The 15,217-nt window shown below is 50.1% G+C and overlaps 1 protein-coding gene and 1 long non-coding RNA gene across 2 annotated transcripts; one reads left to right on the forward strand and one right to left on the reverse strand.

The window, feature by feature from the left end:
• Positions 1–4,285: 4,285 nt before the first annotated feature.
• On the reverse strand, positions 4,286–8,644 carry LOC100841555 (7-hydroxymethyl chlorophyll a reductase, chloroplastic). The gene is made up of 18 exons (XM_003573177.4): positions 8,483–8,644; positions 8,212–8,396; positions 8,001–8,109; positions 7,804–7,888; positions 7,656–7,697; positions 7,380–7,458; positions 6,555–6,606; positions 6,394–6,456; positions 6,192–6,289; positions 5,946–5,981; positions 5,807–5,868; positions 5,665–5,692; positions 5,251–5,330; positions 5,090–5,159; positions 4,966–5,023; positions 4,815–4,879; positions 4,640–4,734; positions 4,286–4,552 (listed from the first exon to the last, which is right to left on the reverse strand). The coding sequence occupies exons 1-18, from the start codon at positions 8,577–8,579 to the stop codon at positions 4,456–4,458; spliced, it is 1,401 nt and encodes a 466-aa protein (XP_003573225.1). The 5' UTR covers positions 8,580–8,644; the 3' UTR covers positions 4,286–4,455.
• A 122-nt stretch (positions 8,645–8,766) lies between these two features.
• Positions 8,767–10,847, forward strand: LOC106866465. The gene is made up of 3 exons (XR_001406838.2): positions 8,767–9,047; positions 10,096–10,242; positions 10,398–10,847. It is a non-coding gene; the product is annotated as an uncharacterized LOC106866465 (long non-coding RNA).
• Positions 10,848–15,217: the final 4,370 nt, after the last annotated feature.

Below are 15,217 nucleotides of genomic sequence, written 5' to 3' on the forward strand. Positions count from 1 at the left end.
CACGAAGCGTCGAGCCTGAGCGTGAAGAGGGGCACCCTGGTCCAAAAGAAACTTCTTTGCCCCGTGAGACATCTCACCCTCAAGTCCGCTCATCCCGGCACCACCGTCAAGGACTGCCGCCACCGCCGACGAAACAAGTCGGGCACCCGTACTCTAGAGGCACTTCTTCACGGTAGGCTCAATGAGAAAACAATCCTGAAATTGTTAAGTACCTTCACAAGGGAAAACAATCAATGCACGAAGGGGAGAGGAGCGCCACTCACGTGCGGTGACGAGCTGTGGAGGACGAAAAGATCGAGGGATCCCAATCTTGGACCTCGGACGACTCCTCATCATGAAGCGTCCCGCCATCACTACCTCCTCCATGAGGTCACGGAAACTCCTCTCAACAGACACTTCCTTGATCTTGGCCACCTTCCAGAGGTCGGCCGACCGAGGATTGCCGGGGTGGGACACCTCCCTGAGACCTCCGGCCCCAGAGTGCCGGGGGAGATCACCTGTGTGCCGAAGACGGGTCTTCGAAGCCCGAAGAGGAAACCACTGGGACTCCCACTTGACGAACAACTTCTCCGCGCTCTTCCCCGGCATGAGCAGGAAGTCGTCCCCAAAGCCGGAACGAAGCCTCAGGTTCACCAAACCAAAGGCGCTCAGAGTAAAGCCGTCCGGGGTTAGCAGCTCCCTCACCTCCACGGTAAACTAGAACAGCAGAAGCTTCATCGAGGGCTCCTCGTGAAGCACCGTCTCGCACAGCCACCTGAAAACGTTCAACCTCACGATCGTCGACAGGTGAAGCTGGGCCAGCTCGATGCCGTACGTCTCCAGGAACTCCAGCAGGAAGGGGTGATCAGGCACACTCAGGCCAGCGTGAAACCAGGCCGAAAATGCCACGATGCATCCCGAACGCCGCCGCTGGTCGAGCCTCACCTCCTCACCTCCTCACCCCGCCTCCTCCAGCTGGGCAAGATCCTCGGGGCTCATTGACGAAGGAAGAAGGTGGTCGTGCACCCAACCTCCGCCATCCACGGGCGCTGCGGGAACCAAGGGAGGGCCACCGCGAGGGCGGAAGGAAACCTTCTTCTTCCGTGACGGTCGGTTCGCCGCAGGCTGCGCCGCCGAAGACCCCCTCACTGGCTCGCCCACCGGACACTCGACGTCAAGACCCGCCATCTCACCTGCAAAAAAGACCCGTTGGAGATTAGCAAAACACGGAAGAATTCTGAAAAATACAAAGAAAGGAAGCCCGGGTCCGTTGGGCCATCCCGCTGGTCGCAGACCCCGCAAGCATCCGACCAAGCCCGACGCAGGGAGGAAATAAAGGAGGTCGCCTCCCCGACGCGCATGGTGCTCGGTGCAAGGTCGCGCCCACGCCGACGCCCGCGCACCCACCTAGCCACGCCCTCACCGCGCCTGCGCGCGCCCGCGCGCCTCCTAGCCGCGTCCAAGTCACGCCCTCGCCGCACCTGCGCGCGCCCCTGCCGAGCCGCGCCCGCGCGCCTCCTAGCTGCGTCGCGCCGCGTTGTGCCCCTGCGTGCGCCCGGGCTGCGTCGTGCCCGCTCCCGCACCGCCTGCGCCACGCCGCGCACGCGCTGCGCACGCCGCGCTCGCGTCCGGGCCGCAAAGTGCCGTGTCTGCCGCGTCGTGCCCGCGTCCGCCTCGCCCCGCACGCGCCCCGGCTGCACCTTCGCCCACCTCCGCGCCACGTCCAAGTCCACAATCGTGCCGCCCCAAGGGTGCTCGACCAATTGCGCAAAAGGACGGACGGAGTCAAGGGCGCCCGAGACTAGCACCACCTCACCTTCACAAGGACAAGGAGGGCGTGGCCGGCGACGAGGATCCCTCGGGATGACTTGGAGACACCACCGGCACCTCGCTCCAAGCGGCCTCGGACGCGCCCCACGTCCCCACGAGGACTCGGTAATGGAGAGCTTCCACGGCCGAACCACCACAACCAACGCAAGCTCCGTCGAGGAAGGAAGATAGCTAGTGCCCCTGCGGAGCTTCCTATTACACCAAGCCCTCGAAGGAGTACCGGGTGTCGCCGAGCGCGTCTTCGACACCGGGCAAACCAAACAAGTATGGTGTGAGGCTTCAAGGGACGCAGGGAGCTCCATTTTATAGGTCACCGGAGCCCTTAGGCGTCCGGGTCGGACCAACCCCGCGGCGACACATCGGTGTCCTCTCCACTGTGCATGGCCGACGGGAATAGCAAGGAGACAAGACCACTTTCTGGAAAAGAAGAAAAGAAGGGAAGGAGGGAGCCCCCCCGCGCGGCCCGACCAAGGCGACAGCCTCCCCTGTCACCTGCGGTGACGCCGGCGAAGGGACAAAGGGGAAAGGTGGCCGGCTGGACCATCACCCCTCCCTGCCCGTACGGAGGTTGAAGACGACCCCTGGGCCGTCCGATCTAGGGCTCAGGGGTGCCTTCGTCCGTCTGATCGCCGCTTAAAACCGCGAACCGGTATCGGGCCGGTTGGGCCGAAGCCCAACTACGGCCCAAAATGTCGCCCAGCAAAAAAAAATATCTGAAGGGGGCCTTCCTGAGGCGGCCCATCCTTCGCGCGCGCACCAGGACGGACCGGCTGGCCCATGAGGACGGCGGGGTCCGAAAAATTTACAGGAAAGCCCAAAAACATGGGAAATTGCCAATAAGACCCTGAAAAATTTCGGGGAGGCCCGCAGGGCCCCTGATTTTTGCAAAAAAGTTCTCCGAGACACCAGATTTCTCGCAGAGAGGCCCTTAGGGTCCCCGTTTTGCTAAAAATACCCCCCGAAGCTCGATTTCTCGCAGAGAACATCGTCATGGGCATGGAATCTCCCCACAACGTCTCCAAGACTTCCATTTTTTGCAGGAAAACCACCAAGTACCTCTGCATCTCGTAAGGGAGCCAGCCAGGGAATTCATCAAGGACGTAACTCAAGAGTCTCGTCTCAGAGGTTGACCCGAAGGCATCTCCAATGCCTCCAGCTCAAGAGGGCTACTGTTGTAGTAAAACAAAACCTTTATATGGGCCGGGCCGTAAATCCTACGTGGCGACGACCAAGTCAACATGTCGCAAGCACAAGTCAAGACGTCTACGTGGCGCGGTCAATCCTACGTGGCAAAGGAAGACTAGTCAACAAGTCAAGCCTCTCATGCCATGGACAAAGGGTCAAATGAGCTAGAGTGGGGGGAAAGAAAAGTGTGGGGAGGAGGCCTTTGGTCCATGGCCTCTTTTCACCCATGGTGCACACAAAAGTTATGGACCAAAAGAACTACTTTTGTTATAAGCTATAAATACCCCCCGTGGGGGCATGTATCATTCACTCTCAACTTGAATAAACTCAAGGGGAGAGGGCTGGAGCCTCTTGCAAAGAGCTCTAGTTTCGAGATCCGGGAAGACGCGTTCGGCCCGGACTCGAAGGAGAAGGGGTTGGGTTAGAGTTCCGAGGGTATCCTAACCTCGATACTTGGAAAGACGCGTTCGATCCAAGTACGAGGCGGCCCCGACGAGCCTCTCGCCAAAAGGTGTCTTGGGAAGATCCGCTCGGCCCAAGCCCTTGGCTAACAACCCCCTCGAAGACTTTCCTAACATAGGATTAAGTCGCACCCGCAGGGTCGACCGAACCTATTCAAAAAATATCGACGTGTCAACTTGTCCAAGTGTACAGCGACCTTCGCTATAAGGCCGGCGTACACGTCCTACTTTTATACCCGCACTTGTGCCATCGATCATTGGCACATCTTACTCTAATTGTTGTCGAGAACAACAACAAGTTTTTACCTAGAAAGATCTCTTGCTACATTTTATTTACTCATTTTTTTGTGCTCCTACAATTCTTCTGCTCAGGCAACGTTCAGTTTCTTTGAGACTACGTATAACGTACGTGCGAATTAAAATTTGCACCATAAGATCCACGAGAGATTTGCTCATCCACGTTTCTCTACGTATACGTGTCTACTCAGATATCAAAGCCGCGGCAAAATCTTTTTGTACTACGCAAAGGAAGATATATCAATGTATAGAGAAAGTAAAATTTTAACGCAAGCGATAAAAATGGCGAGAATATGGAAAATATTACATTCTATTTTTTTTGTGCTCCTTCCATTTCTCTCGACCCTACGTAACGTACATGCGGAGTTAAATTTGCACCGAAAATCTACGAGGCCTGGCACGTGCTGTTCGTCAATGACGACGCCAAGCAGGAGGAGAGGGATGCAGCTGCTCTTCGTCCCGTATGCCCGCGCCTCCTCTGCACGCTCCCCGATCCAATGCAATCAATGTGGATCGACTGAGAAGAGGCATGCTTGCTTGCTTCACACATTGTACCAAATCACATTGATATACGGCAGAATCACACATATTGGTAATTTACAGTAGGTAGTGCTTGTGAAGCTAGTTTAAGCTCTACAACAATCAGACCTACCTACCTAGATAGCTTGCTATACATATACATGGAATGGAACATATGGACTGACTATTGTTTTATATCTTGTAGCATCGAGTCGATGCGTCCATCCTTGTTGTACGCTTCCACGATTTTCTTGGCATACGATGGCATGTGCTGCTCCGCTCTGCAACACACCACCAAAATCTCCATTCATTCATTTCCACATCGTCCTAACATGTACTGGAAGTTAATTTTGAACTACAATTGTTACCTTGTGCTTCCCCATGCCCGCTTCACATACAGGTAGTTCCTTATCGTGTGGTAATCCAGAGAGTAACGACCAAACTCCAGCCCCTTGGGCCCAATCTGCACGCATTTTCTCCATTGATCACGTGGAGCACATTCAATCTTAATCCAAAATGGAGAAGCATGCATTCTTCACTAACCAGGTTTAGCAGGAAGGCAATGATGTTGCCCACAAATCTGGGAGCTGGATTGGCAGGGCCCTTCCCTGAAAATTTAGTCAAATCCCCAGCTGTCAATCACATTCATTTTTTGGAGCCAAGCAACACTTAATTGCTGCAATTCAAGGCATACCCATTTTGGCTGCATCATCAGCTTTCACTGTCTCCATCACAAATGCTTCTCTCGCGCCCTGAGGAAGAACATCAATTAATCGACATCATAGCGAATGCACCATTTTTACTGGATGCATACATACACTGCTAACTGTTGGCGTGCTCTCCAAAAGGCCCTCTACCAAGCTGAGCATCTCCCTTCCACGCTCGTTCCTTAATGTGACCAGAAAAACAAAATCACTCCCGTGTTGAGTAATTTGATTGCTCGCTAATAGCCAGTCAAATTTTCATTCACTTTAATTACCTGACGGTGATATACTGAGGGTGCTGAGTCATGGAAACCCCAGAATATTTAGGTACTCCCATATAGCCCACCACTAAATCCTGCAGTTTTGCAACATAAACTCAAACTGCTTTGATATATAAGTGAACAAACTGTTGGAACAGAAAGAGAAAAATAAAAGCAACTGTATAGGGATAACAAATCATCGGCTACAGGGATTAATTACTGTTCTTGACCCAGATGCAGCGCAAGAATATATTTTTATGAATACGAGCAGAAGTAACAGCGAATTCTATTGTAGCCAGAAAGCAGATGATTGCTTTCTCAAAAGATGACCAACAGCTCCAACTTCAATACCTATTTACCCATTTGAATTTTGAAACAATGCCTAAAGGAGTACATATTCAAATTAAATAAGAACAAGGGGAACCTCACCGCCAATCCATTTGTGTAGTCAAAGCAGCTGCAGGATGCCAGAATTAAAATCATTAGATTGACATTAGTGAATGATGCCTACAAATTTTTGAGAAGATATGGAAACGGATTTGAACGGATTTATACAGTGAGCGAAGCATACCTGTAGCATGATGGTGCAATAACATCAACTAGATCGTTTGCTGGCAGGCAAAAATACGGCACCTGCTTCCAATTAAGCAATAAAGAGACTATTTTGGCAGACCCAATGATGTACAATAAGAGACAACCAGGTGGCTTACCTCTTCTATATGCCCATCCAAATGCTTCAAGTGCACCTGCATACTCGCAGTTATACAATACTTTATCATATATCAAAATTGGCAAAGCAACATCATAACTCCATGAAATAGATATGTTTATCAATAGAACCTAAAAACCTGTTGACCTTGCACAAGTAGATCAATTGTATTGCTATTGATGGTACATACACAAAACTGCTCCAAAATGGAGGGAAAGGGTACCAGCTGTTTCAAATTAAGTTTCACCTTGTAATCTTGCATAAATTCGTAATGTAGAACAGTTTCTGGTTCAGTGCTTGCAGCCTTCAAAAATTTATCAAGTCCTTCACGGGTACCATTGTCCACTGAGAATATTTTTACTACTGTAAGCCCAAAGCTCCAATATATATTCCACACAACACGATGTAAATTTCAAGATTGACTGGCCCGGAGATCTATCAGTAGTTACCACAGTTTGTGCCGAGCACGTAAAGCTTTTCCAAGCCAAGGTACTTCTCTACAGATCTCAAAGCTGTAATCAAATATTTTCATGTTGAATAACTGTGAGATATGATAAACCACCAATGGTAGAGTAGAAATAGAAGAATGATTACGTAAAAGGTAAAATACCTTGCACTTGGCAACCCACACCACAAAAAAGAAGACGCTTTACACCAGCTGCCTGCCAAAAGAAACCATGAAATCCTCAGGTTTCCAAAAATTATGATCTGGACCTGATGCCATAGTTTGGCATCAATGTATTCCATAAAAAATCTGGCATTCGGATTGATCATGACTATGGCATTAACAGATGCTTGAGCATGTGCTCATCCATTTGAACACACATGATGCTGTTTGCATTTGCCACGATGACATTAAACGAATATATTGCTTGACATGTCAAAGGGCAATATTATAGTTACAGTTATGTTGCAAATGAAAGTCACGATAGTCATGTGCACACATTATGAAGGTTGTTGCTGATTTAAGAGGTTATTTTCACCATTAATGTTTGAGATGGTTGTTTGTCTCATGATTGGGTGTGACTATGATAGTAAGAATGTTCTCTTTTCCTGATGGACGTGCACCTTGATTGAGTTCAAAATTGCGCCAATATTTACTACTTTGCAAATTAAGATATATAACATGAAATGTCTCTCTTTGTGCAAACTCCTGTTTCGAGGGGCGTGCTGCTGTATCATTCTACATCACCAATCTTACTTTTTCTAAGTGCATAAAGAAAAAAAATCACTGTGTAATGGTCGCCTACGTTCCGTGTGAACAAGGGCACGTACCCTAGGAGAATAGATGGATTAAACGGCATATAGAAGGTAAACACGGTTGAATAAAAAATCGTGCTAGACCCGTTTGCTTTCATAGGTTGAGAAGGGCAGGAGACAAGATACAGTAGGTAACGGCAAAAGCAAAGTATAGCAAGCAAAAAGACAGATTTACCTCAACTAAGGCAAGTGTATCGAGATTAGGTGATAATGTTGGCTTGACACCTTTAGCTGCAATCACTTCTTCTGGCGTCCTAGCAAAGCATGGTTAAGAATATTGACTCACTTCCATTGTAACAAGAATGAATATGAGGAAGAATGAATGGATAGACCAATAGCAAGATTTAAGGCTTACGGATAAGTAGAAAATAAATGAAATTGCTGAAGCATATCTAGTGAGAAGAGCTACGCGGCACAAATGATATAGCAAATCTCTGAAAGTGACAATTACCTGGCTAAAACAGGCCTCGGAGCCAGCCTATCTTCTGGATCACTGCAGATGGAGGCAATACATAAAACAACATTAGTCAAGTAAGCCCATGAGTTACTCTTTAGCAAAGGAAGGACAAAGATATGGTATCCGATTCTTGTTTGGGTGCCTTTGTACACAAACCACGGCATCGACCATATTTGCTTTGAGCATCTCAACCGCAATAGTGGTGACTATTCCTGTCCATTGGGCTCCTACATGTAATAAAAGCACATACTGTATCATACATATGTGGTGGAGGTAAGTAAACGAAGCTGGCAAAAGGCAAGTGCATTCTGTGGGGGGTGAAATGAAGAATGGTGGCACCTTGAACAGGTTGTGTCTTCCTGGAATAGAGGAGTTGGTCATGCACCCCGAAGTAGAGTTCATCCATGGTATCCTTCCTGCCCCTCCCATGGACTATCGGTTCCAGATCCTATGTAAACGAGGATGTGAATGCAGAGAGAAGAAGTAAGGGAGAAAATGCAGAGAGAAGAAGTAGGCGAGAAATGAAGCAAGCAAGGAAGGAAGGAGCAACCTCGACACGGGACATGCCGTCTCCGAGGAAGGCGCAGGCGGTGTTGACATGGGCGATGTAGTAGGTGTCGCAGAGGCCGCAGCGGCTGCACTTGTCCTTGGCTGGGTAGACGCCTCCGGGAGGGATGGGATTCGATTTCTCCCTCCAGTCCTCCCTCACCGCCTTCTTTCCCCTCCCATTTCCTCCTAATCCAATCCAGTCCAGTCCAGTTCATCAAGCAAGCTAGTTTACTTTGCTAGCTAGGGGAGGAGGGAAGGAGAGAGGCAGGTACCTAGGGGCGGCGGCGGGGAGGAGGAGCACCTCGGTGTGAAGGAGAAGCAGGATGGTTTAGCTTCCGGGGAGAAGAAGCAACGCGCGGCCATGGCCATGGCCAAACCAAATCCTTTCCTTCTCCTTTGAAAACGAAAATGTGGGGTGGACGACGACGATAAGAAAGAAAAGCTGGAGTGGGCTGGGCCGCGCTTGAATCGTCGTGGGCTGGACTTGACGGCCCATTCTGTTCTTCGCTGAACCCTAGCTACTGTTTGTCGTCTCGTCTGGTCTGCCACCTTGATCTTCCTCTTCTCCGGCAAAGCAGGTTCCCTCGCCTTTGGTCGCGCCGCCGCCACCGCCGCCGGCCTTCTGGACGGCGCCTCCTTACCCAACATTCCGAGATACGCCCCCTGCTCTTCCTATTCCTCCTCGGGAACTAAACCCTAACCACTGTTTCTTTTCTCTGCGACTCCTCTGATATGGTTTGCCACCTTCTTTCGCTTCCCCGGCAAAGCAGGTCCCCTCGCATTTGGTCGCGCCGCCGCGCGCCTCCAAGACCGCGCCTCCTCACCCAACATTCCAAGGTTCGCCCCTGCCCTTCCGTATGGATGCGAAGTATTTTTGGATTAATTTGAGAACACCGTGGTTCCTTGAGAAACAGCAGTTTTAATTACTTTGAGGTGTTTAGAATCTCTGTTAAATAAATATTGGAGTTTGACAAACTGTGGTATCAGTGTATTACAGATGCTATGGTTATGATCATCTAACAAAAAAGATGCTATGGCAATTTTGTTTAGATGAATCGGGACAGCTCCCTGGCTCCATTTTGTTAAATGAAACTAAACACCCTGCATCCTCAGTTCAAATGGCAGTCTAAATGACAAACAAAACCTCCCTGGCAACATAGACTACAGGTGTACCGGCAACAGCCGGAACCACTACAGTGTCAGAACAAGAGCTATTACACCAGCATATTAGAATAGCAGAAGAGAAGCCACACCTATCTTCTGCTTCCTGTCGAGTGGCTGGGTGCCCCTTGGACAAGCACCAGTGTCCACCAGAGTAGGTGCCTCCATCATACGTCACCAAGCAGTGCCAGCCCTTCGGGTCATCAACGCCAGACCTCAATAGAGCCTCAACGGATTCCGCAGCAGGTTGATGATATGATTTGACCATTGCTCTATCAGTTCCTGAGCAGGCCCTTGAAAATGAATCTTCCATTCCCTTACATGCCGTACTGTAATATAATCTTCCACACTTGTTTGATATTCAACCAAGCATCATGGTTAAAAAACCCTCCTGCACTCCCAAAGCCCCCACAGGGCAGCAGTGCACATGCTATTATAAACACACTCAGTTTCTTATTGTTTTTTATTGAGGGATTTCTTTTTGAGGGACACTCTGTTTCTTATTGTTGATCCAATGCTTAGCCATAGAATTAAATGAGAAACTCTTATTCCAAAAAGCAGAGCCATCTCCTCCCACACACATTTTTCTATGGTAATTTTGGAGTATTAAAAAAAATCAACTCTCAACCTCTGTTTTGAAAACCGAGAAACTCTCTCTTTGCATCTTTTGCTGGAGGTCTCCATCTGCTTGTACTTAGTGCCTCGCCTTTTCTCTGGCCTTCAGGCATCTGCATAACCATGGAGAAACAAAGAGATTCAAATGAAGTGAAGGAAAGAAGGATATGTGCTCACTGTAATGTGGTCTGATTGCATCTTTTCCTGGTCCTGCCGGCACTCGTATTGCCCGCCGCAGCTGCCATGGTTCTATCAGGTTTGTGCGCTGCTGTGCACTCAGTTCCATCGTCTGTCCTGTGTAGCATTTCTGTGTTCTGGTCTTGGCGGATCTAGGATTCCCACTTGGGGTGTCACATTTTTCACACACAATTTTATTGTTGCGTATGGACATCAAATCTATCAAATTTGCAGTGAACACCTTGGTGCGAAGGAGAAGCAGGAGGAGGGTTTAGCTTTCTGGAGTGGGATGTAAATGTGGGGTGGACGACGACGATAAGGAAGATTATAGTGGGCTGGACTGGACCGAACTTGTCCTCGCTCGAACTTGTCTTACTCCTCTTTTGGTTCTTCACTAAACCCTAGCTACTGTTTCTCTTCTCGGTTTAGTCTGCCACCTTACTCTTCCCTCGTAAAACAGGTTCAATCGCCTTTGGTTCTTCAAGATTATATTAGTATTCATTTTGCATATTAGGTTTGTAAGCCGTCGTGCACTCAGTGCCATCGTGAGCGTTTTGTGTTCTGGTCTCGGAGGTTCTAGGACTTTGCCACTAGGGGTGCCATGTTTTGCACACGCCATTTTATTTATTTTCGTGTACAGGCATTGCAAATTCAATACATGAGTTCTAAAGTCCTTCAAATTTACCGTGCAGAGTTTTGTGGTCGATTTAGGTGGAATACTAGTATTTATGTACACAATTTAATTGTTGCGTGGTGCATGTGCGAACAACATAACTTCAACACAAGCGAGTTTGCACACTTATTATGTGGTGAGAACACATACAATTTTCACTAGGCCTAGCTATCCCTCCTCTTTACCGTGTAGAGTTTTGTGGTCGATTTAGGTAAAATACTAGTATTTATGTACATAATTTAATTGTTGCGTGGTGCATCTGTGAACAACATAACTTCAACACAAGCGAGTTTGCACACTTCTTATGTGGTGAGAACACATACAATTTTCACTAGGCCCAGCTATCCCTCCAGGTTGAGGCCTTGGTCGAAGAAGTAGAGGCCCAGGTTACCGTCGTCCTTGAGCTCAAAGAATCTGACCGCCTGCAGCCCTGCGCCAGATTTCTCCACCGCCGGCGGGATTCGCGCCACGGGCCGCCCCTACGAGTCGAGCATCATTAGCCCCGACACATCCATTCCTGGGAATGCCATGGTCTCGTCGTTGCGAGGAGTCAGCTCCCAGTAGGAGTAACGGCGGTGCCCAAAGACGAGATAGGCGGTGATCTTGTCAGCATCGAACTCGATTTGGTAGACTTGTGCTCTCTCCTGCAATGCCTATACCCTGCGCGCCCCCGTAGCCTCTGCCGCGCTTCGTCCTCCTCGTCTCCGGCAGAGACGCCGCCGCTCCTGATCCGTGTCCCCGCAGCCTTTCGTGCTTCCCCGCCGTGCGCAGGAGCTGCACATCGTTAGCCCGAGTGCGAAGCCACGCTCTCTTGAACCCACGGCTGCCCTGAACTCCCTCGTCGTGGAGCTCTTCTGTCGGCCGTGCCGTTCGTCGTCACCAGACGCCTCCGACGCATCCCTCGTTTCAACGACGACTGCAGAAGCTTCGCCCCGCCTGTTGTTATCTTCTCCTCGACGAATCGGCTCCGGAACTGTGACATTGTCGCCTTTGGCTTAGCCTTCGGCTTCGCCTCCGGCGAGATCCAGCTACAGTTATATAGCACGGAGGTGGGATCTGGCACGCCTTGCTGCTGATGCAGAGGCGCTTGGCCACCGCACCGCTGTGGAGGTCGTTGTTGAGGTCGGAGTAAAGATTTCCGTGGGAGGAAGAGAACCTTATCTAGCGTGGGGCCATGGTGGCACCGACATGTGGGCCCCCTTGTCATGTTTTGCATCAAAATGTCCTCAACTAGGAAATCAGTGCGTGGGAGTACCTCGGTGCACAAAAGCACTAGTAATTTGAAAAAAGAAGTGGTTTTCCTAGAAGGTTGCCCCAAATGTGGTGGTTTTGTGTAACTTTCTCAAGCACCTCCAATGACAATGAGAACAAAGGAGGTGGTCTCAGGAATCATGTTGTGCTCGCTTTACATGCCAATTAAGATGCTGGATCACAAAGAAGGGGGTCTCAACAATCAGGTTGTTCTGGCTTTACGGGGGTTGAATTATAGGTCCCTCAAGCATGGAGGAGTCTCTGTTCATGCCCCAAGGAAGACTAGGTCGGTCTCAAAGGCACCATTGGTTGATTCAGACATCGCGCATTAATCATGCATGATTCGCTGCTAGTGCTCATGCTTCGACACGGTGCCCAGATGCCCATTAGATGCTGGATCACAATCTGATTCATCTGCGCATGATAGGGGCGCAAGCGTGCCCCGAAAAACGATCCAAGTCCCGCATAATATCCAACACTTCATCACACATGACTTGCTTCTGTCTCTGCTGCTCAACGGCCTCATCATTCTGACCCCCTACTGACACTGAATGAGCTCATTTTGTGACTGATTTTGCTGGAAGTAATAGTATTTATGAGCCCATTTTGTGAGAAGGGCATGATGTGGTGGCGGCGTATAGCTTACTCACAGGCACAACGTGCTTTCGGAGGAACGTCGAAAGTGTAAAAAGTGAAGAGACAAACGCAAGACCGCAAGTGCCGTTACCATTGTATAGAGGGTTTCCTCTCTACTGAATTATTTAGTTTGTTAGTGGTTGTTTTTACACGACCACCTGCCCCCTCTGTTGGGCACCAATGCTGGGCTTCTGATCTTAGTGGTGTTCGACGCGGTTGCACTGGCGACTGCTGGTGGCGGTGTAGAGGAGGACGTTGGCGTTGTCTTGGTCGTCATGGTAGACGTTAGAGACGATGTTGGTGGCCCTCGGGAACAAGGCTAGTGGGCACAAAGTTGATGCTAGCCTGCCTGGTGTGGTGGTGGAGGACGACGAATAGCTCGGCGGAGTAGAAGAAGCATCGCCGACAGACATTCCTGGGATTGCCCGGATGATGCGCGGCTCACGGTAGGGGACGAGGCCCTGGAGGCGCATGGTTTGGCAAGCTTGCAGGTCAAAGCGGTTGCGCGGGGTCATAGGTGGCGGGTGAAGAAGACGCAAAGCGCCTCGAAGGTGAGGCGCGCTCGGCGAACGAGTGGAAGAAGAATCGGTTCTGGGCCGAGGTGCTGGACACGCGCATCATCTTGTCGTCACTGTGTTTCTTCGTGCTCGATGAAGTGGCAACGATGGCGGAATGTGGCAGGGGAGGAGAAGGGGCGGAATCGACCCATTTCTGGCCAATGAGAGGTACAGGTTGCCGGTGCGAGTGGCAAAGATATGGGTGGGCATTATTGTCGAGGGAGGGCTCAGGCCGCCAGCAGTTGGGACCGAACTGCTTCGTGGCAAGAATGGACGGTGCGTTGGAGGGTCGGCCTTAGGGATGAGCAGGATTTGCGGCTGCGATGGAAGAAGAGGGTCAGATTCTAGTTTAGGGGTGGGAAGGGCATGATGTGGCGGCGGCGCATGGCTTACTCACAGGCACAACGTGCTGTCGGACGGAATGTCGGAAGTGTAAGAAGTGAAGAGACAAACGTAAGACCGCAAATGCCGTTACCTTCGTATAGAGCGTTTCCTCTACTGAATTATTTAGTTTGTCTCCCTTTCAATTGATCGGTGGTTGTTTTTACCGTCCCCCTACAGTAGGTGTGGGTTAATCTTTTATTATACTAACAATGAATGAGCTCATTTTGAGACCGATTTTGTTGGAATAATAGTATTATTTATGTACACAATTTAATTGTTGTGTGGTATGTGTGCGAACAACGTAACTCCAGCACGCACGAGTTTGCACACTTCTTATGTGGCGAGTACACAGACGATTGTTAATGGGCCTAACTAATCCCGCATCTTGATTGAGTCCACATACACTTCCTATTTCACCATCTTCAAGTGTTTCTAACATATACCACCACTACTGCACCAAACACACTTCAGAAACCGATCAAAGTGACCAATACTACTGCGCCAGTCACAGTTGACTTGCCCAACAAGGTGGAGCAGAAAGGATCAGCGGAAAATTATAAGACGCAAAGCACCTCCAATGACAATGAGAACAAAGGAGGTGGTCTCAGCGATCAGGTTGTTCTGGCTTTACAGGGGTTGAATTATAGGCCCCTCAAGCATGGAGGAGTCTCTGTTCATGCCCCAAGGAAGACTAGGTCGGTCTCAAAGGCATCAATGGTTGATGCAGACATCGCGCATTAACTCTCCATCATGCATGATTCGTTGCTGGTGCTCATGCTCCGACACGGTGCCCAGATGCCCATTAAGATGCTGGATCACAATCTGATTCATCTGCGCATGATAGGGGCGCAAGCGTGCACTGAAAAGATCCAAGTCCCGCATAATATCCAACACTTCATCACGCATGACTTGTTGCTGTCTCTGCTGCTCAACGGCCTCATCATCCTGACCCCCTTCTTCCTGAATGATTGTCTGCTGCACAGGGATAGCTGCTGGGACAGGGGCAATCTCCTCATCAACCTCATCTTGATCTTGCTACTGCACAGGGATAGCATGGTACCACATATTTCGCCAATGGTAAACCTTGAGCGTCCAATGCATAAAGCAAAATCTTACGGCTTTCTCGGCGGAACGCCTTATTCGTCGACCACAGTGGTGGTCGTGGCTGAGGCAATGGAGCCGGTGGACGCCACCAGCCGAGCAAGGACATGCACACCAACATGGACGGGCGCTGTAGGCAGATTCGGATGCCGCCGTTGTGCACGATGCGAGTCTTCCAGCTCACTTGTGAGCTCAGCCACGTGGGCGAGACAAGCGACTGGTTGCTCCAACAGGTCTAGCCCGCCATCATCGACGCCAAATGCTCCACCCTCGCCACCACCCTCAGCGCTGGCAACCACTCGTCCTCCTCCCATAGCGCAGACTTACACGAGCACCTGGCGCCGCTGTTGGGCACCAATGCTAAGCTTCTAATCTTCATGGTGTTCGACGCGGTTGCACCGGCGGCTGCTGGTGGCGGTGTAGAGGAGGACGTTGGCGCTGTCCTAGTCATC

This window comes from Brachypodium distachyon, chromosome 3, assembly GCF_000005505.3.
Source record: "Brachypodium distachyon strain Bd21 chromosome 3, Brachypodium_distachyon_v3.0, whole genome shotgun sequence".
NCBI classification, from domain to species: Eukaryota; Viridiplantae; Streptophyta; class Magnoliopsida; order Poales; family Poaceae; genus Brachypodium; species Brachypodium distachyon.